This window comes from Ailuropoda melanoleuca, chromosome 1 (assembly GCF_002007445.2).
Source record: "Ailuropoda melanoleuca isolate Jingjing chromosome 1, ASM200744v2, whole genome shotgun sequence".
NCBI classification, from domain to species: Eukaryota; Metazoa; Chordata; class Mammalia; order Carnivora; family Ursidae; genus Ailuropoda; species Ailuropoda melanoleuca.
Genome location: NC_048218.1, coordinates 66,721,434 through 66,747,533, shown reverse-complemented (window position 1 = coordinate 66,747,533; position 26,100 = coordinate 66,721,434). Strand labels below are relative to the sequence as shown.

Sequence of the window (26,100 nt, the reverse complement as noted above, 5' to 3'; positions counted from 1 at the left end):
TTCACATACAAGCATGACCCACTATAACCGCCTCCACCATAACCTGCAATGGGGTGAACGTTCCCAGGGAGGGGCTGGTTAAGTAGACAGTCTGCTGGTAGCTTCCATCCCAAATGAGCATATAAGCAAGGACAGATGTAGCTTATAGGAAAGACCAAGGCCCACAATGGGCTCCCGAGAGCAGTGGCAGCAGTAGCAACCTATGACCAAACCACAAAAAGAATAAAGAAAAGATAAAGACTGTGAAATACCAACAAATGTCAAAGAGAAAGTGAAACTAAGAATTCCAAGCTCATCATTCTGGAGAATCTCTTCAAACAAGAAAGGATAGGATGGACAAGCCTAAGACAACATTCCCTGCCTTCTGTCTCACCCTCATAAATAAACATTCAGAGCACCCACAAAAGTGTAAATGTTATAGTTGATGTCGATTCAAATCCCATGCACTTGTTTGTTTTTTTCTTAAAGATTTTATTTATTTATTTGACACAGAGAGAGAGAGGCAGAGGGAGAGAGAGAAGCAGGCTCCCCACTGAGCAGGGAGCCCCATGCAGGGCTGGATCCCAGGACTCTAGGACCATGACCTGAGCTGAAGGCAGATGTTTAACCAACTGAGCCACCCAGGCACCCCTAAATCCCATGCACCTGTGACCATTATGTGGCCTCATAATAAATTCAAAGTCAGTCTTAAGTTCAAAAGATCAGTTGTAGTTCATCAACTGACTTGATAACAGGTATGAGAAAAAAAAATCTGGGTTATCTTGTCCTTAAGCTGATTACAAATTCCCGGTAATAAGACCTAACTGCCAAAAAGCATCAAACATACTCTAAAAAATTATATATGTATGTGTATAAAATAAATTATATGTATATGTTGTATGTATATGTATACATACACAATTTCTAGGTTGAAAGGAGATTGTGAGTCTGTGTGGGTGTGCGCGCGTGTAAGCATATGAATAACAGTTGGGAAGTATAGGAAAGCACAAAAAAAGAAAGTAGAAGTTAGCCATGATTTCCCAAGGCAGTGCCAACTTCTGTGGATATTTCAGTAGATCCCTTCCTGGCCATTTGTGCTCATGTGTGTGAGATCTTCTGGCTTTCAGGACCGGTTCTTGGCCACAGATAGTTTGAGAGTTTGAGAAGCACTGGTCTACTCCATCTGCCTCTCTTCAGACCAAACTTCATGTTCCAGGGGCACCTGGGGTGGCTCACTCGGTTAAGCATCCAACTCTTGATTTCAGCTCAGGTCCTGATCTCAGGGATCAAGCCCCCCATCTGGCTCCCCACCCAGGGGGGAGTCTGCTTCCTTCCTTCCCTCCCTCTGCCCCTCCCCGCACTTGGCACAAACTCTCTCTCTCTCAAATAATAAATAAATAAATCTTAAAAAAAAAAACCTGCTTGTTCCAAAGAGGACTCTGCCGCAGCTGTGGCTACTTGCAAGGGTCACTTCTAAAATGAGCACCTGCTTGTTTTGCTGAAAGTGGGAAAATTTGAACTTGGTGTGGAGGAATAAGCAGGAGTAGACTTCAGTCTTTCGTTAGGAACAAGGGAAGCCAGTGTAGGATTTTAAAGCAGAGAAATGGCATGATCAGACTTGTTTTTTTAAAGGAGTGGGCAAGACCGGGCACAGGAATGTGAGCTGGGAGGTGGTTGCATTGCCGGTCAATAGTTGATGGCGGTTTAGGGTGGTGTTGGTGGGGATGAGGAAATGTCAACAGATGCAAGAGATTTTGTTAAAAGTGAAGCTTGAATACGTGTGTCAGGAGGTGAAGGACGGAATTACCTTATTCCATGGTTTGGCTTTGTTTCATGTACGTCTTAATACCGTTGGTTTTTCCAGATAATCAGGTTTCTGTGCTATTTATTTAAATAAATGATAGGTAAATGGTTGGACAGCTTCTGTTTACTTTTATCACACAGTCTGCTTGCTGTCAGCATTACTGTGACTTTACCTGAATACCTAGAGAGCATGGTTCTGATGAAGGAACAGAAGGCAAGCTGAGGACAAAGCAGAAGTTTGTGTCCCCGTCCCTCCCCCCCACACACCATGGGATGTATGTGACATTCCTCAGGCTCTCCTGGCTGCGCTAAAGGACAAAGAAACAGTCCTTACTACCTACAGCCCATTGACAAGCCCATTGACAAGTCCTTGAAACAGGCACGGTGACATTCCTTTAGGAATTCAGCTGCCTCGATGTTAATACTTTGCTAAGGGCAAAAGGCAGTCCTAGCCTGACCCCCTCCCCTCCACCAAGATCCTGTAAGTCTACTTTAATGTATAAAAATTCCTTTGGAAACTTCATCTCTAACCCCCCAGAGATACATGTTGGCAATCATCCCCCAAGCATATGGCCCACCGATATACATCTGAAGGGTCTCATGACTAAGGTGTTATTAGATGGTAATAAATGACCTTTTCCCAACAGTAGCTGGCCCTCTCAAGGTCCTGGAAACCTTGCTTCCAAAATTCCTTAGAGACTTACGCTATCCCTAACCCCCTCCCAACTTGAGGGTATATAATGGGCCATTCCTCACAATCCCGGTGCAGCAGCTCTTTCTGCCCACGAGTCCTGTCCCCGTGCTTTAATAAACCGCCAATTTTGCACCAAAGACGCTTCAAGAATTCTTTCTTGGTCGTTGGCTCCGGACTCCACCCCACTGAACCTCACGTATATTCCCTAACCTCATCAGTTCCCGTCGTAATTTACTATAGAAAATCAGATTATTGGCCCTTTTTTGAAATCCTGTGCCTTACAACCTGAGAACAAATTTTAGTTTTCCACAACAACAAAAATTCAATCTGAATACTTAGTAGACTTTTTCAAAAATATCATTTTGCCAGAAATACACAGGTATAAAACCAATTAATTAAAATTTTAATATTGTTCATTACATATGATATGCATGTGCTTACTAATATGACTGCTGATATCTGGTGGTTAAATTCAATTTGTATGTATTCAGGGAACAACTCAGTTCCTAGCATGGTTCATGCAGTGATTCCTAAACTCTGGATTTAGTTGATCAGTAATATTTCTTATAATATAGCATTCCCTACTTTTTATCTTATCAAGTAAGAACCTAAAACCAAATAAAGAATTTTTATATCTACTACATCATCATCAATTCAAAAAATGTAAAAATAGTTAACACCAAAGAGTGGGAAGCAGCCAAGAAATGATTCTCTGTTTTCTCCATTACTTTTTTAAAAAAACAACTTTACTGGAGGCATAATTTACACATAATAAAATGTACCCAGCTTAAGTGAGGGGGAAGAAAAGAAGTAGGAAGGATAAAATCTTAGAAGATAGGACAGTTATTAAAACCAGATTTCGTTTTTGAAAACTTCATGCATGTCCTTTAGTTTTCTCTTTTTACCATGCATTGCTGAACATGACCTCGGGGCTGGTCCACAGGTAGAATTTGGCTTCCACCCACCTTACTAGGAGTGGCTGAGAAAGGAGAAGTCTTCTCCAAACAGTGCTGGCAGGGGAGGAAAAATAATTTTCCTTCTACCCTTCTAGAATTCTGTCCCCCCATAAAAGATTAACAGGAGAAAAAGAAATTTTTAATTACATAACACACATGGGAGCCCCACAAAGGTATGAGACTGAAAGGCAGCTGGGGGGCGCCTGGGTGGTACAGCGGTTAAGCGTCTGCCTTCGGCTCAGGGCGTGATCCCGGCGTTATGGGATCGAGCCCCACGTCAGGCTCTTCTGCTATGAGCCTGCTTCTTCCTCTCCCACTCCCCCTGCTTGTGTTCCCTCTCTCGCTGGCTGTCTCTCTGTCAAATAAATAAATAAAATCTTTAAAAAAAAAAAAAAAAGAAAGGCAGCTGGATATTTGAGGTTTCTGCACCCTTCTGAGTTAAGGTAAGAGCTAGGAGTGTGTGGCGGGCTGGGGTGAGAACCCACAGTGAGAAGGTAAGAGGAGGAACTGTTTGGTAAACAAACACTGCCCTGCCCCAACCTCAGGCTCTCAGGTGAAAAGGTGATCTCTGGTCAGAGCTGCCTTGCTGGTACAGTCTCTTTCCTAATGTAAATCTCCCTTACAAAAGGGTTATTCCCGCTGTTTTCAGAACTTCTCCTGAGTCACAGTTTCTCAGAAATAATCAGTTCAAAATAATAAGCACGACAAAGAGGAATATTTTGGGTGGCATATCCTGCCACCCTCCAACAGACCAAATGCCAGAGCTAGCCTGTCACCAGCGGAGGCATGGTCATAGCTGTGGGGTGAGGAGGGGAACTATTCTTTTGTATTCATTTGTTTACTCATTACCTCTTACCTGTCCCCTTTTCTCCTGTTTAACCCTGTTTAGCTTATCAGCTGATCACTGTGGTGATCGCAGCAGCAGGAGGTGGGCTGCTTCTTATTCTAGGCATCGCGCTGATCGTTACCTGCTGCCGGTGAGTGACAGGGGTTCACCTTCTAATTCTCTTCACTAAGCAAGTGCCAGTGTTTATTTTAAAGAATATTTGGGGTGTTTTACAATATTAAATCATCCTGTATGACTGAACCATTAAAGGAGAAAGGGAAATTCATGATAAATAGTGCCATTGAGAAAGAACAGCAAATGGGATTCTATTTCCTTTACTAAAAAAGTATGTCCCCAAGCGCAAGCAACAAAAAAGTGATTGGATGTCATCAAAATTAAAAACTCCTGTGCTTGAAAGAGCCCTGTCAAGAAAGTGAAAACACAACTTAGGGAACAGGAGAAAGTATTTGAAAATCATATGTCTAATAAGGAATTTGTGTCTAGAATATATAAAGAATTCCTACAATTCAATAATAAAAAGGCAACCTCATTTAAGAATGGGCAAAAAACTTGAATAGGCATGTCACCAAAGGAGATGAACAAATGGCCAGGAGGCACATGAAAGGATGCTATGCATCATTAGCCAGCAGGGAAATACAAACAAAATTGCCAGCAGACACCACTTCACACCCACTAAGATGCCTATTTAAAAAACAAGAGGGGTGTGGGGGCCTGGGATAACTGGGTGATGGACATTAAGGAGGGCATGTGATATAATGAGCACTGGGTGTTATATATAAGACTGATGAATCACTGACCTCTACCTCTGAAACCAATAATACCTTCTCTGTTAATTAATTGAATGTAAATAAAAAATAAAAATAAATAAAAAAACAAGAAAACAGCAAGCATTGATGAGGCTGTGGAAGAATTAGAATGGTCCTACTCTGCTGGCGGAAATACAAAATGGTGGAGCCCCTCTGAAAAAGTCTGTCAGTTCCTCAGAAAGTTAAACACAGTGTCTCCATGTGACCTGGCACCTCCACTCTGATGTACATTCCATGAGAAGTGAATATGTGTGTCCACACAGAAACATGTACAAAAGACCACCTATTGTATGATTCCGTTTATATGAAATGTCCAAAATAGGCAAATCTAATAGAGATAGATGGTAGATTAGTGGTTGCCTCGGGCTGGCAGGTGGGGGGTGGGAATTGGGGAGTAAGGGGTAAGGGCTTGCTTTTTAGGGTGACGAAACTGTTGTAAACATTGATTGTGATGATGGTTGCTCAGGTCTGAATGTACTAAAACCTTTGGCTTACATACGTCAAACGGCCAAAATTAGAAGCAAACAAAGGTGGATGGGTTAGCTGAGCTATTTCGGCAGTAAGCAAGTGTAGCAGGCGCATGGGGTGAGCAGATGCTCAGCAGTGTGCTTGGCTCTGGGCCTTGGAAGCCAGTGCAATTGGGTTTCTACTGGAAAAGGAAGAGAAAGGAAGAAGTTGGTCCCCTTTCTCAGTGATATATAGTCAGATAAGGGAAAACTATGACCTTTGATTTAGATAATTATAAATGGCAGGAATTTTCCTGACAAACCAGATGGAGGGAACCTACTAAAATAGCAAGTTATCTTTTTGACTGTTGATACGAAGGACATTGTAAGACTATCTTTCACCTCCAGTAAGACTACAGAGAGCAGCTTGCCCTAACTGGCCATCTGGGAATGCAGGCCTCATGGTACTGCGTTTGCCTGTCATTTACAAAGTTGCCACCAGATCATCAAAGACAAACTATGAGTGGAAATAAAATCCTGGCTAGGAGACTAGCAGCTAGAGAGATTAAACCTCAAGGGGACATAAGCCTTATATTTGCTGAGTGCCTGAGAACCAGGTAGTTTGACCACCCGGAGAAGGAGCCCATGACTATGGGCTTCGGCAAAAGGGAAGGTAGTCGTGAATTAGTAAGTCATTGTTTGAAACAGGATACCCCACCCTCCGGGGAGCAACACAGTGGCAGGTCTGTTCTTGAACTTGCAAGAAGGGACAACGCCTAAGCCGCATGCTGGACATTTGGTTTTATGACCCTGAGTCATTTTGTGCCTTCCCAGAAAGTTTATTTATAGGAAAGTGAGGTAAGAAGGAAGAAACTTCAGATTATCTTACCCAGGGCAAATGTAACTAAAAATGTCTGATCCTAGGCCCGTTACATAGGTAAATCACACATATTTCCACCATTTCCAGCCAGGGAACCCTCATAAGCAGGGGAGCTTGTTCTGGGCTTTCCCTGACCTGCTGAAATGAGAATATGTATGGGTAAGATAAACAGGTGGGCATTTTTGCAAATGAGACAGCCTGGTTTTATGGTCAGTGGAGTAGCTTCATGTGGTAAAAGGGCCCTGGCTGGCGAGGCAGGAGGCCTGCACTCTAGTCCCAGCTTTACTAGTAGCAAAATGTGACCTGGGGAACAAGTCTCATCTTTTTGCAAAGCCAGAGCTATCTCATCCCCAGAGCTCCTCTCTTAGTAAATCCTGGGGAGACCTAAAAGCTTCCGTGTACATTCTGATGCTCAGGCAGGTTGAGAACCATTGGATTAAAGAATCCTGAAGGCCCTTTGGCTCCAGCATTCTGGGAATTTATGACTCTGATTTCCCTGGCTGCCCCCAAGATGCAGCGATCTCTGTCCCCTGGAAAAGACTGCTTCACCGTAGATAGCTGTGTTTGTCCTCTCTGTCCATGGTAACCCATCCCACCGGCTGGAAGACTTTTCTGCATTTTTTTTTTTGCATCTAATTGCATTTTTACTTGTTTTAGGCAAGATATAACAATAATGCCATTTTTCAGTGGGCATTGAAAAAGAATGTAATGGTAGCTTTCCGTCTCATTTACCTTCTAAAATAATAAAACATGCTTTCATAGATATCATTTCTTTACAGAACTTGTTCATTTAAATTGTCAACTATTTTCCAATCCACAGAAAGAGTAAAAATGACATAAGCAAACTCATCTTCAAAAGTGGAGATTTCCAAATGTCCCCATATGCTGAGTACCCCAAAAACCCTCGCTCACAAGAATGGGGCCGAGAAGCTATTGAAATGCATGAGAACGGAAGTACCAAAAACCTCCTCCAGATGACGGATGTGTATTACTCGGTGCGTATCGCTGTGCCCAAGGCAGCTCAGGCTGCAATTTCCTCTGAGAAGTACAGCGATTGTGTTTTGTGGTAAAATAAAGATAACTTCAGCTGCTTAAGGGTTAAAGGGAATGGTGGCCTGAGCCTCTTATTTACTTAATTTAATATTCAGTTTACTTCTGATCTATTTGCATGGTATTTGTTAGTTTTGACATCAAGATCATGAAGGCTATTTCCACTGAGCACATTACTTCTATGGGGTTGTAGCAATAACCCTTCCTGTGACCGAGTTTGCTGTTAAGTTACAAGATTGGAAACGGAAAGATAAAGAATTTAATGATATTTAGCCTGTGGCCCTTGCATTTTTATCTCTTGTCTGCCGTGCTTTATCTCCTCTGGTTGGGGGATCGGAAACAGGTGTAAAGAGAACAATTCAGGGTCGTCCTCAGCAAGCTCTTCTTGGGTTTAGGAGAGTGTTCAGTCAGCATAGGTCTTCAACAGCTGGCTCCATCCAGCCCTAGACTGCATCATTTGGAAAGATGGTAGACCACCTTGAACCCTGGCTCCTTCTGTCCCACGTCGAATAAGCCGTGAGCTGCCCAGTTCATTTGACATCATGTGGCAAACACAAATGGGACTGAGCTGAAGACTAAACAGACGTAGGTGACTTTTCATCCCACACGGACCTCTTTGAGGTAGCAATAAATGTGAAACCTTGCCCGCTGGGGACTTAATAGCCCTGTGACGGAAGTCACAACCCTGCTAGTTGCTATAGGGACAAACCCTGAGAGTTCAGACTTTGGATGGGAGGGGTTCATGCTAAGGAAACTGTTGTTTCCGTTGGACCCTTTGAAAAACTCGAAACTGGAGGAAGAACAAGAAGAAAGAAGGGGAAAGATACACATAGACACAAACTTAGCGCTGGTGTTAAGTGTTGATGTTTCCGCACAGGTGCTTTGCTGTATTCTCTGTCTGGGAAGCCCTGTTACTCTCACAGCAGCCAGGTATCTGCAGGTGTCTGCTGCCTGGGCAGGTGTGCTCACACCGTTCGCTAGGGACTCTTCGCCTGTGCCTGGCAAGATCACCTAGGGACAAACACACCCGTGGCATCGGAGAAACAACTCGGCCGTGTTTCCATGGAGTTAGATCAAGAGTTGCCTTAAGTAGAAATAATCAGGAACTTAAACCAGCCCCATCTTCCTTTCAGAAATGGGCTGAGCAGTCCGTAGAAGCAGAGCCTATGCTTATGGCATGAAGCTGTCCCCCGAGTGAGAAGGCTGTCCCTCACAGTGGCCTCTGGCGTACTTTGGGCCCTCCTAGGATCCACGTTCATTATATGCTGTCTCCAGTGTTTTATTTCTGCCGGGCAAGCGTTTTCTCCTGGAGGGCCTCACTGAGGGCCTCCTCAAAGTAGCCGTGTCCTTTCCCCGCGAGCTGCTTTCGCACATCAGCTACGTAGTCATGATGCGCTAGGCTGGGATCTGGTCAGAGACAGCTGCCAATCGCTGTTGGCCTCCCGCTCTGGGGTCCTAACTCCACCTTCGACAGGGGGTCCTATGACCTTGCAAAGTCAGCTCTCCATTTGTGGCAGAGACATTGGTGTTCTGCTAAATGCCAGAGAGGATTTAAAGCTGTTGTGTTTCACAGAGAAAGACACTTTTTTTTACAGTCAGGATAATAATCAGATAATAATTAATCTGGATAATTAGCCCAGGTCTTTTCCTATGTTGGTCTAAAATTGCTGGGCTGCCTTGGATCATTTTTTTAAATCTCCTTTGAAAATATGGGCAAAGGTACCCCAGGCTCCACGAAGAGAGGGCTTGGGAGGTCCTGACGGCTAGGTCCGCTATGCTTAGCTGCCTCGTCTTAGGTGTATTAAAACGTAGCATTCTTTTTTCTTTCTTTCTTTTTCAAAGAAAAAAAGCATCAAATTTAAATCCATGAATAATAAATGGACTTTTCTTTTCTTCTCTCTGGCCACCAGCCCACAAGTGCAAGGAATCCTGAACTTGAACGCAATGGACTCTACCCGGCCTACACTGGACTGCCGGGCTCACGGCACTCGTGCATTTTCCCCGGGCAGTATAACCCATCTTTCATCAGTGATGAGAGCAGGAGAAGAGACTACTTCTAAGTGCGGAAGAGAGAGGGAGGGCCCAGCAGGCTGAGCAAGCTGTGGGCCCTCAGCCGCGCAGAGGACTGCACCGGGGGCAGCATGCTCCCTGGCTGCTCCCAGGACTCGCGGAGCCACACTCGAGTGGCAAGCAGGAAGCGGGACAGGCGTGAGGGGCGTGACCGCCAGGGAAGGGGACAGACGGATCTGGGATGTGGAACCGAGGGCTGCTCCTTGAGCACCTTCGCCCCTACTGTGAACATGAACGTGGGCCAGTACCGGGAGTCTGAGTGCTGCAGCCACCACCGGCCACCAGCCACCGGCCAAGGGCTAACTCTTAGGGCACGTTGTCAGGCTCCTTCGCCGGGACCCAGTCTTTCCTTAGTTTGCACTTTAGTAAATTGGGTAGGGAGGTCTCCTTTTGGATTTTTTCCAAGACTGTTCCAAAAAGAAGGTCTCTTTTCCTCAGACGCTCCCATGGGCCTCGATCTGGTGATTAATTTACCGCAAAATACAGGCTCTTTCATTGTTTTCCTGCCCGGTATCTACGTCCTAAACACAGGTGATGATGATGAACATACCACTAAGGTTTGGAGATGCTGCAGGTGAGCATACAGTATTTTTGCAGGTTCTAGGTCTTCTGCAGTTTCCAAGCCAACCCTCAAAATGAGGAACTGAAATGTGCGAGGCATAGCACACACTCCATTTTTCAGTCAAGGTGACATTTATTTAAGATTATTTTTTCCCTCTGCAGTTAATTCTCACTTTTTCAATAAGTCTGTATCAGGGCCAAACAAGTTGCATTTGCTTTTAATTGGAGGCCTCCCGCGGCCCGTGGTGAGGCGGGGCAGGCGGCGCCGGGCGCGGGGCGCTGCAGGGAGGCAGCCGAGAGTCACAGAGCCGCAGGCGGCGGGGCGCTTCTCCTCCCTGAGGGCATCGCCCGCTGCGCCCCGGGGACTCGGACCTCCACCTCGGAGGCCGGAGCTGCTAGGTGTGTGCCGCAGGAACGGGAGGCTGAAGGCACGTTGGGCCTGAGCGGGCACCCGCCGCTGAAGGAGAGGCAGCTGGATGTGGCCAGAGGACGGGGCTGACGGGGCACACTGTGCCACTTCCGGAAGCCGCCATGCTTCGGGAAGCCGTGCGGGTTCCTGAGAAGACCCGGGAGCTGGGCTGGAGCCACACGTCCGTGAGTCCGCTTCCCTCCCGGGGCGGCTTCTGTGGCCTGTCCCGGACCTTGTCCACAAACTCGGTGTCCGCTTTCAACCAACGGTCCAAAGCCGTTTAGTCACGGAAGAAATAACTTATTTTCTCTCACGCAGTAATGTGTCCTTTATACTACTGCCGAGTTCCCTCCAGAAACATTATAATTTAAGTCAGCATTGGCGAACTAAAGACTTCCGGCCAGTTAAGGAGTTGAGAGTTTGCCTTGGGGAAGGGAAGGCCACATGTCTTATTTATTATGCCTGTGACATGGGTCCTGTGAGGGGGGTGGGGGGCACCCCCAGGGCGCAGTGTCTTTACCTGCTACTTGTGGAACTGCGATTACTCCCGCGTGTGCTTTTGACACATCCTGGTTTGGGATGAAGTAAAGAGGACACAGCGGTAGAGACCTGTTCCCACCCTGAAGCTCGGAGCTCAGGGGCACCCGCATTTCGAAGCGGTCTAGCCTTTGGGGACAGTTCTGACCTGGGCATGGTGGTTTCTTCAGCATTCTCTTATCTCTTCAGAGTGATTCTCGTCCTTACTGCCCTGTAATCCTCGTCCTTAGAGTTTTAAGTGTCAGCTCCTGTGTGCCCTGGTCTCCACGAGCCAGCATCACCCTGCTGCAGCGGGAACACGAGTCAGGTGTGATGCTTTCTAGTGATTCCATTGGACTCCTCTCCTGAGACACAAATTCTGTGTTTGTCAGTGGGTGCCAGCTTCAAATCTCAGAGCACCACCTTTCTGAAATCTTTGGGTCTTGCCTCTCTCTGGGGAAGCAAAGGGCGTTTATGCCTCCTGGTCTCGCATCTCACTGGAGAGCTCCGAGCTCCTGGCCTCCGCTCACCCTAGCCAACAGGCTTGGCTCCGTTGTGAGGCGGCCTAGCCGCCTGGCTCCTGATGCGCATCCTTGCTCATCCCCGGAACCCAGGGGCACCGGGGGGGGGGGGGGGGGNGCATTCCCAGGCATACTCAGCTAAGGGCGTCAGATGCTATCTCGGCTGACAGATCATCTCCTGTGTCAGGACCAGAAGCTATAAGCTACACGGAATGAAGTGTTTTGTCTCAAAAGGATTCTTAAGAAGAATCCCAATGTCTAGAAAAGAGTGTTCTGTGAGTTCCAAGAATGCTTTCCTGTGAGTAGGTTTTGTGCATGTGAAGTGGATCAAGAATGTTGTTTTTCTTTTACTGTGAAAAAAGGAGGCCCCGACGATGTTAGGTTCAAATGTATCTCATTTCTAGGAGGCCGTGGGTTTGGGAACAGATATCTCAAGAGCTTGAGGGTCTAAGAAGGCACAAAAACGGCAGGACCCTTACCCAGCTCCAAGGCCGCATGTCTGCCTGGGGTTAATACCTCCCAAAGGGCCCTGCCTGGGCCGAGGGCAAACAACCAGTAGGACAGCAGCAGCCTCCGGACTGGAGGGACAGGGCTGGGTGCGCCCCGGGAAGCAGAAGCTCTCAGCTCGGGCACCTGGAATGTGTGATTCACGCCCACAGAAATGCCACGGTGCTGCCTCCTTGGGGCCCCACAGCTAGGGGAAGGAGGAAGGGAAATGGGACGCTTCACTGCTCCTGAGAGGCTTCAACTCCTGGAGGGCTGGGCGGGGCCGAACAGAAGCGCTGTGTCCCGTAGCAAGCGTTGGTAGCGCACCGAGACTCAGAACAGGATGGGGGTCACCTCACAGCCTCCCAGCAACTGTGGGTTTTGTTTAATAAGCTCCAGGGGGGTCTTCTTTCTCCTGTTTTTTTCCTCTCAGCCCCACGAGCCAGCCCAGGGCCCTGGAGAGAATTGACGAAGTCCTACCTGTTGCGACCAGAATCTCTGGGGTTCCTACCATGACCAGGCTCTGTGCAGGGCCCTAGGCCTCACCACACCCTGGTAAAGTGTGATGAGAGTGTCCGTTTCTTGCACGCGTGAACTTCCAGAGGATGAATATCTTGCCTTAGAGAGCTAGGATTCAAATCCTTCTCCCTGCCTTGCCTTCCTGGTGACTGCCTCACCATCCAAACGGACCTTAAATGTCAAAGAGGGCAGGAGAGAGCGGGCTTACAATATACTTGTTTTTCTTAGGAACCTTAATATTAAGCATTAACTGAACTAATGACATGAAATGCAAAAAAAAAAAATGTCGAATCCTTTTTGAAAAAGTCCTTTTGGGTTCATTGCATAAAATTGCACCTATTTCTTGGATACGTGAGGTCATCGTTAAGAAAAGAGTGGCTGGCTTGTGTTTAGCGAGAAGTGTACTAGTACGTGGCTTTGGGTGTAGGAAGGGTGAGGTGATAACTCGGGTTTTTGACAAACGCAGCCAGACTTAGATGCCCATCTGAGGGCTGCTTTGCCTTGTTCCCGCAGAAAGGCTGTGGCGCCCACGTATTGGGAGCATATTTTTGTGAACGTGATCAGAGTCGTGAACATATTCAGTTGAATGTCTTAAATGCTGACAAATCTTCCTCCTTTGATGAAAATTTATTTTCAGAAGCAGCTAAGTCATTGAGAGCCAAATTTGTTGAATGGGTAGTGTAATCAAGCTGGCTGCTAGCATTTGAAATGATAAAGATGGTGACTATTAAGTTCTCGAAGAGGTAATTCTTAAAGTAGGCCCAAAAAGAAGGGCAGCATCTTTGCAATACAAGGCTGGATGGCTGCCCAAGAAAATGTTTTTGAAGGATGGTATTTATTCAGATGTGGAAGTTCCCAGAGGAGGCACATTAGGGTCATCTCTCACATGAAGCCATCTTGCCCACTGGCCAAGTGCCCAGGTGCCCGGTAACCCTGGGAACTTTGCCTGAAGAAGCTAAAGCCAGGCGTTCTAGTTGCTTCTGACTTAGTTTAGCCTGGCACGCCCCAAGGTCGGGTTCTGACCCATCATTCTAAGATACTTACCCTGATTTCAAAATTAGAAGACTTTTTTGGAGACAGGAAGAATGCAAAGTTCAGTGTTTCAGTATTTTCTGTCTTCTTTAAAATTTCCCTTAATATCGGAGATATTTTCTTCTATGTGAAGGCTTTTGTGGGGTTTAGAAGGGACATGTCATTTCCTCCTTGACAAAGCATCATTCTGAGGTTCTCGTGTGCATTTTTGGAAACAGATATGCTTTTGTAGAATTATCTTTTGAGTATGTGTTATTGTTTTTTTTTTCTGAAATCCCCAGAGAAGGAGACTAGTTAAAATACTAGAAATATTAAAGTATTAAATGCCAGTTAATTTGTTATGCTAAAGTATCTTTTCAATAGTGTTATAATCGATCCTGTTTGGTGTCAGCTGCTTACAAAAATTGTCCAAGGGGACAATTTAGGGCTATAAAGAGAGATCTTACGCCAGCTTTGTCCCCTCCGCATTTTTTAAGAGGACATTTCAAAGGATTTGCCTACTAGATTCTGGTTTTATCTTTTTTTTTTTTTTTTTTTTTTTTTTGGNTTTTGGACATGCAATGCAGGTGCAGAGTTCTTGTCTAGGTAGGATGGGACCGGACAGGGGTGGGATGGAACCAGTCTATCTGGGAAACTAACCCAGATTTCTGTATTACCTTGGCCTGTTTCTTTAAAAAAAGAAAGTCTTTCATCATGGGTTGCTGTGAGTTTTGTTAATGTTTGTGTTGCTGGATTTATGGTTAAACGAAGCATGTAGCTGGAATATGAACTTCTTGAGTTTTCACATTGTCCCAAATTTCTTTTTGCAAACCTTTAAACCTTAGCCCGTGGTTGATTGTGTTAAAACCATTATGAGAATGTTATTTAAAGTTGTATTATAATTGCCACCTCCACTAATTATTCAGTACTGTAGCAGCAAAGTATTATTTGTAAGAATTTGGTTATTTTTATACTTATATCTACTTTAAGTCTGGCGTTCTAGTCAGTAAATGATGCAATAAAACGAATATCATTTTCATTGTGTGTTTTTCTCGTAATAACAAGCAAACAGGGTGCAGCGAGTTACCTTTCATGAGTTAACAATGGAACTGTCCAGGGAACTCTTGCATGGCAAACGTAGAGACGGAGTCATTTCTGGATCCTCAGTGCTCAGCACAGTGAGGAAATACACTTTTGATGATGGATGGGTGGGCGGACACACTGACCTAAATGATAAAAAAAGCCTAACTCAGGTGAAACACCTGCTTTTGTTTACTTTCCTTTCTGTGGATTGGAGAGCATAGATAATAAGTTCAGAGGCTCAACGTTTCATCCTGAAGGGGCAGGAAGCATATCTGTGCTCCATGGCAGGGAGAATCCATGGAACTTTAAGACATGAACCTTACACTCACGCTGGCCAGTGAATGTGGCTGCCTGGCTAGAGGGACGTTCATTAATTATTTGCTTCCTTTAGTGCCTTTCCCGGCAGCAATGGGTGAGCCTCTCAGATGCTTTATGACGGAAACCTTGGTCACTAGGAGAGGCTAATCATGTCAGCTTGGCGCCTGAAGGTGAACTTTGGGTACATTAGATAGGGTTGCAGTCCATCAGACAGCTCGGAATAGAGAAGACCAGCAGCACTCTCCTTTCCTGACCCAGCTCCCCCTAACCCAGCTTTCCTAGCCACCCCAATAGAGATCTCAACAGGACCCCAGGACTGACCCCTCTCTTTTTCCTACCTACCTGAGCCAGACATCACAGCATTTCTAGACCCACTCACCCCTGGTATCTGTTCGGAACCTAGAAGTGGGTCTACAGCTGTCCACTGACAAGCTGGCCAGAGTGCTTGTCCTACTTGTGCATCTGACCGGATTTGATTTGCCAGTAACTAAAGATCTAAAAAATACTTTTAGACCCTTGGACTTAAAGGACTTCATCAATACATACTGAGTTGCTTGGGAAGTGACAAAAGATAAGGGGCATAGACCAGAGTCCTTCTGTTTTGGATCTGGATGGCCAAGACAGCTCTGAATACCCAGAACTGGGTTGTGGCATCATGCAACCATCTGATGCAGCAAGCGTGAACTTCAAAAAGATAGAAGAGAGATGCCAGGAGCACCTGGCATGGGGTGGCTCAGTCAGTCAAGCATTCGACTCTTGATTTTGACTCAGGTCATGATCTCAGGGTTGCAAGATTGAATTCTGTGTTGGGCTCACACTCAACATGGAGTCTGCTTGAGATTCTCTCCCTTTCCCCCTCTGCCCCTCCCCCTACTCACACTCTCTCTTTCTAAAATAAATAAATAAAATCTTTAAAGAGAGAGAGATGCCAAAAATAAAGATATTTATTGATTTTTATTGACCTCATAAAAACTTACAGCACCATTGGAAGACCTGGGCTCTGACCGCTAGTACAAGACATTCTCTAAATTTCATGGCTGTTTTTCCCAGGTCATGATGTCAGGCCAAAGTGGCTGCTCAGCTCTCTGAGCCTCAGAGTCCTGATGCCTGAAGCTGGGATAATAATCACTGCCTTGCGGAGTTGTTATGTGTTCTGAGGATTAAAAGGGAGAATCATGTGAGAACACTCTAGACTACAAAGAAACGCCACACAGAACACATCGGTTCTATTCATTAGGGTACTCCTGTCACCAAAAGAAAGACAATTGCAAAATTAATATGTTATCTCAATGCTAATTCACTAGTAACTGGTCCCAAAGACCTTGGACTTGCTGTCAAAGTGTTCCTATCATTTCCCCTTCCCTCCCCTTCTCCTGCTCCCCATGTTGCAAAGGGATTAATGAGCACAAAATTGTAAACCTGTAAGGGTGGAATTAAGACTGTCCTGTTGAACATTAGATATTCAGTGCCTAGCACCTGACACGCATTTGCTAAAACAGAATGAGTGAGTAAGTGAGAAGACGAACCATTGCAACAGAAGAAATACATTGAAATCGAAGGTCCTAGGGACTTAGTTGCTCTAAGAGCTGCAGGCTGGTGACTCCCTAATAGCAGGCTTGTGCACAGCTGTGATGCGTAGCTGAACAGAAACCCTCAGCAAAGATCTCTTGTAGCAAAGCTCAAGAGGCATTCGTAGATGAAACACTTCAATGATGCCCTAGGAAGCCCTTCACTTGATGAGCTGGGGAACAATGGTACAATGGACTAGTACTCAGCAAAGAAAAGGAGCAAACCACCACAGAAGGCAGCCCTGTGCATGAGTCTCAGAACCATGTGCTAAGTGAAAGGAGCCAGACGTAAAAGCCTTCATGCTGTGTAATTCCATCTACATTACATTCTGGAAAAGACAAAACTGTGGAGACAAAAAACAGATGAGTTGTTACCTAGAGGTGTGGAGGAGGATTTCTGTGGTTCACTAAAAAAATGTTCAGCTCTCCTTCTTCCAGGCGCAAGGTAGGATGCACTTCCCCACCTGTTGTGAAATATGGCCATGGGACTTGCTTTGGCCAAAGAAGTGTGAATGGAAGTGAATGTATCCCTTCCAGGATGACACTTTAAGAGCCGGTGTGTGAGGTTCACTTCTCTTGTCTCCACAATCATGGAAATACATGTGAAGACTGAGCCACTACTGTTGGCCTGGGACCCTGGCTCTCTGGGCTTGGAAATGACCTGTTGCTTTGTTAAGGTGCTGAGATTGAGGACTTGCCTGCTGCAGCATTACTTGGTCCGTCCTGACGAGTGCAGTGCTCTGAAATTAACAGTAGTTTAACTGTAGCTTCTATGAATTGCTTGGTTCCTAGTTCAATGCCATGGAACATTTATGATTATCTCAATTGAAATTCTTCAACTAAGTGATTTTAGGTTTGTTTGGTTGTTTTTTTCTTGTTTATTTTTTTTAAAGATTTTATTTGTTTATTTGACAGACAGTGAGAGAGGGAACACAAGCAGGGGGAGTGGGAGAGGGAGAAGCAGACTCTCCGCTGAGCAGGGAGCCTGATTCAGCGCTCGATCCCAGGACCCTGGGATCATGACCTGAGCCGAAGGCAGATGCCCAATCAACTGAACCACCCAGGCACCCCTAGCTGTGAGATCTTGAAGAATTTCTTTACTATTCTGATCATTAGTTTCCTACCCTATAAAATAGAAATAATGAGATCCTAATTCAGAGGTATATGGAGAGATTAAATGATAGGATATCTCTAGTGTATCTAAACAATAGGATGCATCATTTAGCTCTAGCCTGGGATGAAGCCAACATTGAATAGATGTGTGTTACAGGCTCCCTGGTAGGCATGCTTGAGACGGATATCTTGTTTATATAAAACTAGAATATTAGTTCCTCTGTCTTTCCCTCCCACTTACTTCACAGTTGTCAAGTCCCATTGTAAGGCATTATCACTATGATATCAATAAGATGAAAGTTATTTTGAGCAATACACTATAATGTTATACTCCATGGGGAATGTGATCTATATTTAGCCCAGTGATGACTAGGGAAATTGAGGAGCAAGGTCTGTCTTTCTTATCTCTCCGCACCATCACCCCAACCATAGAATATCTTCTTCCTTACTTCCTTATTGGTTGTTTCACATTTCGCATTGAGATTGATTCCTTTCTAAAGACCAGGGACTGGGATATAGTCATCATAACCTGGGAAAACAAGAACAGGTTCACCTTTGCTCACAGAATCCTAAAATGTGCAACCTACAGAGCATTGCAATGAGGTCATCTGGGCCTGTGGTTTACAAAACCTTCCCTTGGAGAGGGGCTGGGCCAGGAAGAAGTCATGGCTGGGCTGAGGCCAAATTCATGAAATAAGTGCTCAGTTTTTCAAAAAGCTTAATTTACTCAATTTAAATGCAATATCTTTAAGAGACACTGTCTTTTGTACTTTTTTTTTAGTTATAAAAATGTCCTTTATTTTATGAAATGATGATGATAGCAGATGGTCCTTCCTTCCTTCCTTCCTTCCTTCCTTCCTTCCTTCCTTCCTTCCTTCCTTCCTTCCTTCCTGTGTGCGTGTGTGTGCTCACATCACTAGTTTGGGACATATCACTAGTTTGTTTTTTTTTTTTTTTAACACCTTTGAATCTGAGAACCACTGACATGGTCCAGCTGGGCCATTTTATGAAAGAGGAAATTGAGGCCCTATGAGGCTGAGTTACTTTTTCCAAAGTTTCCTATTGCCCCTGGTAGTTGTGCAAGACAGAAGCAAAGTGTGCAGTGCTTAGAAGAGCGCCAGCTTCAGAGACAGATCTGGATACAACTCCTGGGCTCCGATGAGCTACTCACTGGGGTAGGGCCTTGACAAAGCATGGCATCCCTCACATCGTAGCTGTCATTGGTTTTTTCCCATTTTTAAAACTAGGTTAGTGTCAAGTATGAAAAGGAAGTCCCCTTCAAAAGGACAGAGTCAAGCTGGTCTCAGACTTCACAGCAACATGCAAAGCTTGAGGACAATGAAGCAATATCTACAAAGTTATTCATTTCATCATGAAAGCAATAGGCAGAGATCGTCTAAAAGAAAAGATTTTAGGGAACCAAGCATCCAAGAAAAATTACTCCATGGTGAAGTCCTGCCAGCCAAGACAAAAATCAAAATACTGAATATAGGAATGGAGAAGCCACGAGGGTAAATATTGAAACTGTTTAGCTTAGAACTAAAACTGAAGAAAAAGAATTAAAATTTAGGAATAGAAATGTTACAAAACTCTGACAAAGTAAAAATAATGTAAGTAACCAAAACAGGAAGTGTCGGAGAATGGGTTGTTCTTTCCCTTAGTTTTTGTAGCAGGTAGATCAATCCATACTGCTTGAAGTTAAATAGTAAGTTTTAAAAAATACTTTATCTTATGGATTTTCACAATACAGGCATACCTCATTTTAATGCACTTTGCTTTATTGTACATTTCAGATATTGCATTTTTGTTTGTTGAGAGAGAGAGCGTGCGCGCACAAGCGGGGGGGGGGGGGAAGGGGAGGGGCAGAGGGAGAAAGAGAATCTTAAGCAGGCTTCTCGCCCCTGCACTGAGCCTGACATGGGACTTGATCTCACCACCATCACCCCCGCCCAGATGATGACCTGAGCCAAAATCAAGAGTTGGAAGCTCAAATGACTAAGCCACCCAGGTGCCCTGCAGATATTGTGTTTTTTACAAACTGAAGGTTTGTGACGGTCCTGTATGGAGCAAGTCTATAGGCACCATTTTCCCAACAGCATTTGCTCACTTTGTATCTCTGTCACATTTTGGTAATTTTTGTAATATTTTAAAGATTTTATTTTTATTTATTTGAATGAGAGAGAGAACAAGCCGGGGGCGGGGGAGTGGAGGAGGGACAGAGGGAGAAGCAGACTCCCCACCAAGCGGGGAGCCCCATGTGGGGCTCAACCCCAGAACTCTGGGGCCATGACCCAAGCTAAAGGCAGACGCTGAACAGACTGAGCCACCCAGGTGCCCCAATTTTCACATTATTTTAACTTTTTCATTATTATATTGGTTATGGTGATCGGTGATCAGTGATCTTTGATGTTACTGTTGTAATTGTTTGGGACACTGCGAACAGGGCCCATATGACAGTCAACCTCACTGATAAATGTGCATATTCTACCTGCTGCTAACCAACCATCCCCCCGTCTCTCTCCCTCTGCTCGGGCCTCTCTGTTCCCTGAGATACAACAGTATTGAAACTGGGCCAACTAATAACACCATAATGGCCTCTAAATGTTCAAGTGAAAGGAATGGTTATATGTTTCTCTCTTTAAATGAAAAAGCTAGAAATGATTAAGCTTCATGAGGAAAGCATGTCAAAAGCTAAGACAAGCCAAAACCTAGGCCTCTTGTACCAGTTAGCTAGGTTGTGAATACAGAGGAAGAGTTCTTGAAGGAAATGAAAAGCACTACTTCAGTGAACACATGAAGGTAAAACAATGAAACAGCTTCACTGCTGATACAGAGATAGTGTTAGTGCTCAGGATAGAAGATCAAACCAGACACAACACTCCCTAAGCCAAAGCCTAATCCAGAGCAAGGCCCTAATGCTCTTCAATTCTTTCTTTTTTTTTTTTTTTTTTTAGATTTTTTTATTCATTTGAGGCAGAGAGATACAAAGGAGAGAGGGAGAGAGAGAGCAAGCAGGGGGAGCAGCAGAGGGAGAGCGAGAAGCAGACTCCCAACTGAGCAGGGAGCCCAATGCAGGGCTCAGTCCCAGGGCCTTGGGATCATGACCTGAGCCGCAGGCAGACACTTAATCATCTGAGCCACCCAGGCGCCCTCTCTCTTCAATTCTAGGAAGGCTGAGAGAGGTGAGAAAGCTGCAGAAGAAAAATTGGAAGCTAGCAGAGGTGGGTTCATGAGGTTTAAGGAAAAAGTCATCTCCATAACATGAAAGGGCAAGGGGAAGCATCAGGTGCTGATGGAGAAGCTGCAGCCAGGTCTCCAGAAGATCTAGCTCACAGAATCCATGACAGTGGCCACACTAAACAATAGATTTTCAGTGTGGACAGCACCGCCTTCTATTGAAAGAAGATGCCATCAAGGACCTTCATAGCTAGAGAGGAGAAGTCAATGCTTCAAAGCTTCAAGGAACAGGCTGAGTCTCTTGGTAGGGGCTAATGCAGCTGATGACTTGAAGTTGAAGCCAGTGCTCATTGACCATTCCGAAAATCCTAGGGCCTTTAGGAATTGTGCTCAATCTACTCACCCTGTGCTCTATAAATGGAACAACAAAGCCTGACTGACAGCACATCTGTTTACAATGTGGTTTAGTACATATTTTAAACCTGTTGAGACCTGCTGCTCAGAAAAAAGATTCCTTTCAAGATATGACTGCTCATTGTCAATGCACGTGGTCACCCAAGAACTCTGATAGAGATCTCCAAGGAGATTCATGTCATTTTCTTGTCTACTCACACAACATCCATTCTGAGCACATAGATCAAGGAGTAATTTCAATTTTCAAGTCTTATTATTTAAGAAATATATTTTGTAGGCACCTGGGTGGCTTAGTCGGTTAAGCATCTGCCTTCAGCTCAGGCCATAATCTCAGGGTCCTGGGATGGAGTCCCACATTGGGCTCTCTGCTCAGCGGGGAGTCAGCTTCTTCCTCTCACTCTCCCTCTTCAACTCCCTTTGTGCTCTCCCCCCTCTTCTCTCTCAAATCAATAAATAAAATCTTTTAAGAAAGAAGAAAAGAAATACATTTGCAAGGCCGTAGCTGCCAGAGGTATATCAGCCACTACCCTGATCAGTCGACAACCATCAACATCAAGGCAAGACCCTCTGCTAGCAGAAATATTATATCTTGCTGAAAGCTCAGATGATGGTTACCATTTGTTAGCCATACCATATTTTTAAACTAAGGTATGTACATTTTTTAGGTATCATGCTGTTGCACACTTTATAGAATACAGTATAGTGTAAACAGAACTTTTGTATGCACTGGGAAACCAAAACATCCATTTGAATCACTTTATTTTTTTTTAAAGATTTTATTTATTTATTTGGGGGAGAGAATGAGGGAGAGAGAGCAGGAGAGGAGGGAGGGTCAGAGGGAGAAGCAGACTCCCTGCTGAGCAGGGAGCCGGATGTGAGGCTTGATCTGGGACTCCAGGATCATGACCTGAGCCAAAGGCAGTAGCCCAACCAACTGAGCCACCCAAGCACCCCGATTTGAGTCACTTTATTGTTATATTTGCTTTGTTACAGTGGTCTGGAACTGAACCTGCAATACCTCCAAGGTATGCCTGTACTTTCTTCCTTTCTCTTGGAGTGTTTTGGGAAGTAGTACCTGTCGTAGTAAAGAAACTATTTTTTTTAAGTTTAGAAATCATTTTTGCCTCAGTTGATTTTTCTTCTGTTAATTCAAATTAAAAACTAAATGTCTTGGTCCATTTGAAAAAAAAGAATCTATATTATCTCATGCTTATAAAATTATCCTATCCATCCATCTATCTACCTCCACCCCCCCTCTCTCCCTTTATCAGTCTATGTGCATGGACAAAGATGTCTCCCGTGGCATCCTCCACATGTTAACACTGGTCACTGGATTTTGGGTGGCTTTTCCCTTCCTCCTCATGCTTTTCCATGTTGCTTGAATTTGTTTTAATAAGGATGAGTCATTTAAATAAAAAAAAATTATTAATGTAAAAAATAAGATGATGGGGCGCCTGGCTGGCTCAGTCAGTTAAGTATCCCAACTCTTGGCTTCAGCTCAGGTCATGATCTCTCAGGGTCATGGGATTGAGCCCTGCATCACGTTCCAAGCTGGGCTGTGGGGTCTGCTTGAGATTCTCTGCCTCTCCCTCTGCCCCCCCCCCCGCTCACGCACTCTCTCCCTCTCTCTCTCAAATAAATAAATAAATAAAACCTTTTAAAAAAGTAAATAATGAAAAATAAGATGAGGACAATAATATATAATTTTCAGAATTGTTGAATGTATGTAGGCCATATATAGTGATGTGTGGGTGTATATGTACACATACACACATACACTCACCCAAACATATATGGCCTAGCACACTTCCTGGCATATTGTAGGTACTCAGCGGATGCTAGGTGCTATTATTATTGTTTTCTTGGAGAGAAGAAGAGCTTTAAATCCTGACTATAATAATCTCCTGTATTAGTTGGGGTTCTTAGTTGCAGAGGTGGGCATCCACTCCATTTGGCTTTTTAAAGAGTATCAGGTGGCTCACAGAACTCCAGCAGGGACTCAGAAGATCCCCAGACAGGAACAATGGCCACGTGACCCTGCAGGAGCACTCCAACAGAGACAACCATGCTGCCACCGCTGCTCTGCACAGACGCCCACAGCTCCCACCAAGGACCCCCAGCAGGACGCTGACACCTCAGCTTCTGCTGCCCCTCAAAGCCAGAGAGTGGACTCCATTTGGTGCTGCTTCCTTTCACTTATCTTCTAAATACAAGTCCTGTGCACCTGACTCTGATTTATGGCACCAAGTCAGAGGCCTGCATCCCAGAGACAAAAGAGGCTGCAAAAGCAAGGTCTTGGTGTCTACATTGGAGACACAGGACTCATGATGGAGGAGACCCCCACATATGGAAAGGTGGTCAAAGATGCTGGACAGCCTCAAACAGGGAGATCACTATCAGCAACAGCTCCTAAGTGTCCCTTACAAAGCTTGATGGTCCAAAGACCAAAAGGATCCCAAGAGCACTTGAATATTTTGGTAAACTGTTTCCTTATTTATCCACAGGTTCTGCTAATTCATTGAAATATATTTACATAGAATTCTAAAATCTCAGAGAAAGGACCCCTTATTTGATGTAAGCAGTGATTATCAGAGACCTCTCAATTCTTAGCTAAAAGAGGGACAGAGTTGTTACAAAAATATAAACTGTGTATAAAGAAAAATATTTAAAAAGCCAGTGAGAACTATGGATTTACAGCAGATATGGAATGAGGTTAATATATATTGATGTTCCAAACCTCATACAAATTACTTAAAAAAAAAAAAACTGGGGTTCTTGGCAGGTGTAGTCAGTAGAGCATGTGACTCTTGATCTTAGGGTCATAAGTTCAAGCCCCATATTAGGTGTAGATCTTACTTAGAACACAAAAAGCAAAACAAAAAAACCCTACTAAAACCCAACAGATACATGGGCAAAGGACATGCACAGATGACTGACAGAGGAGAAAGTGCAAGAAGACCCATGATCTAGAAAATATTAATTTTCTCACTGCTGAAGAGGAAGGGAGACTACGCCTATCTGGGGACCAAGCATCTGGCATGTTGTTCTTATTTCATCCTCTAGCCCATAGCATGTTAGGTATTATAATTGCTATGTTATAAGTGAGGAAACTTGACGTTCGGAAGGGTTGGGTCACTTGTTGACCAATATCACTTGGTGTGCTCGCTTCAGCAGCACATATCCTCAAATTGGAACAGAACAGCGAAGCTTAGCATGGCCCCCGCACGAGGATGACCAATATCACGTGGCAAGCTGGGACTGAAAGACCAGGGTCCTTTCATTCACCAAACTATGTCTCTAGTGATTGGTATGATTCAAACCAAACACTTTTCACCTCTGAAATTAACAAAACCTAATGCTAATGAGAATATGGTGAAAAGGTTCTGCTCATGAGGGATTGTGGGTGGGTGAGTAAATTAAAAAATCCTTTGAAATCTGTCAGTACGTATTAAGAGCCATAAGAATTTGACTTCCACTGACCCAGTCATTCCACTTTGGGAGAATCTTCTCCTAGGGAATAATTCAATATATGTAAAGCATTCTGGGCAAAAAGATGTTCATCAAGGATTTAAAAGAGTGAGCAATTGGAAACAACCTAAATGTCAAAAATTACCTGACTAAATTGGTAAATGCTTACTTTCCTCCTAGAATATTATATAGCCATTATAAACATGCTATAAATATTATGAAGGGAAATATTATTCATCAGTTTTTTAAAATCCTTTTTTAAAAATTACAGTTGACATATAATGAATACTATATTAGTTTCAGGTGTATAACATAGTGATTCAACATTTATATACATTATGAAATGCTCACCATGTTAAGTACAGTTACCATCTGTCACCCTACAAAGTTATTACAGTACCATTGACTATTTCCCTCTGCTGTACTTTTTATCCCTATGACTTATTTATTTTATAACCGGAAGTTTATACCTCTTAATCCCCTTCACCTATTTTGCCCATCCCTCACCCTCCCTCCCATCTGGCAACCACCAGTTCTCTGTATTTATGAGTCTTTATTTTTTGTTTATTAATTTGTTTTTTAGATTCCACATATAAATGAAATTATATGGTATTTTTGTCTCTCTCTGTCTGACTTATTTCACTTAGCATAATACCCTCTAGGTCCATTCATGTTGTCACAAATGGCAAGATCTCATTATTTTTTATGACTAATATTTTATTGTGTATATATACCACATTTTCTTATCCATTCATCTATTGATAGATACGTCACTTCCATACCTTGATTATTGTAAATAATGCTGCAATAAACATAAGGGTACATACATCTTTTTGAATTAGTGTTTTCATTTTCTTCAGGTAAATACCTAGAAGTGGATTTACCAGATCACATGGTGTTTCTATTTTTAAGTTTTTGAGGAGCAGCCATACTGTTTTCCATAGTGCCTGTACCAATTCACATTCCCACCAACAGTGTACAAAGGTTCCCTTTCCTTTATGAGCCTCACCAACATTTGTTATTTCTTATCTTTTTGATCCTAGTCATTCTGACTGGTGTGAGGTAATGTCTTACTGTATTTTTAATTTGAGGCTCCCTGATGAGTGATGCTGAACATTGTGTCTCTTGGCCATCTGTATGTCTTCCGTGGCAAAATATCTCTTCGGGCAGGTCCTCCACCCAATTTTTAATCAGATTGCTTGTTTTCTTTTTAGTAGTGAGTTGCATGACTTCTTTATATATTTTGGATTATTAACCTCTTATCAGATATATCATGTGCAAATATCTTCTCTTATTCAGTAGGTTACCTTTCCATTTTGTTGATGGTTTCCTTCATTATGCAAAAGGTTTTAATTTGATGTACTCTCAATTGTTTATTTTTGCTTTTGTTGCCCTTGCATGAGGA

At 44.0% G+C, this 26,100-nt stretch overlaps 2 protein-coding genes and 1 pseudogene across 3 annotated transcripts in view; all 3 read left to right on the top strand.

The window, feature by feature from the left end:
* The window catches only part of HEG1 (heart development protein with EGF like domains 1), a 77,489-nt gene extending 62,896 nt beyond the window's left edge, over positions 1-14,593 (top strand). For both annotated transcript variants that reach the window (XM_034659792.1, XM_019797003.2), the window contains exons 16-18: positions 4,322-4,409; positions 7,232-7,406; positions 9,372-14,593. In XM_034659792.1, the coding sequence (XP_034515683.1) occupies positions 4,322-4,409; positions 7,232-7,406; positions 9,372-9,521 (413 nt within the window). In that variant the 3' untranslated portion in view covers positions 9,522-14,593. The remainder of the gene's footprint in view (positions 1-4,321; positions 4,410-7,231; positions 7,407-9,371) is intronic.
* MUC13 (mucin 13, cell surface associated) overlaps positions 10,624-26,100 on the top strand; it is a 53,390-nt gene continuing 37,913 nt past the window's right edge. Inside the window, exons 1-2 of the mRNA XM_034670772.1 lie at positions 10,624-10,686; positions 11,228-11,345. Of these exons, the coding sequence (XP_034526663.1) occupies positions 10,624-10,686; positions 11,228-11,345 (181 nt within the window). The remainder of the gene's footprint in view (positions 10,687-11,227; positions 11,346-26,100) is intronic.
* On the top strand, positions 24,386-24,462 carry LOC117795515 (annotated as a pseudogene).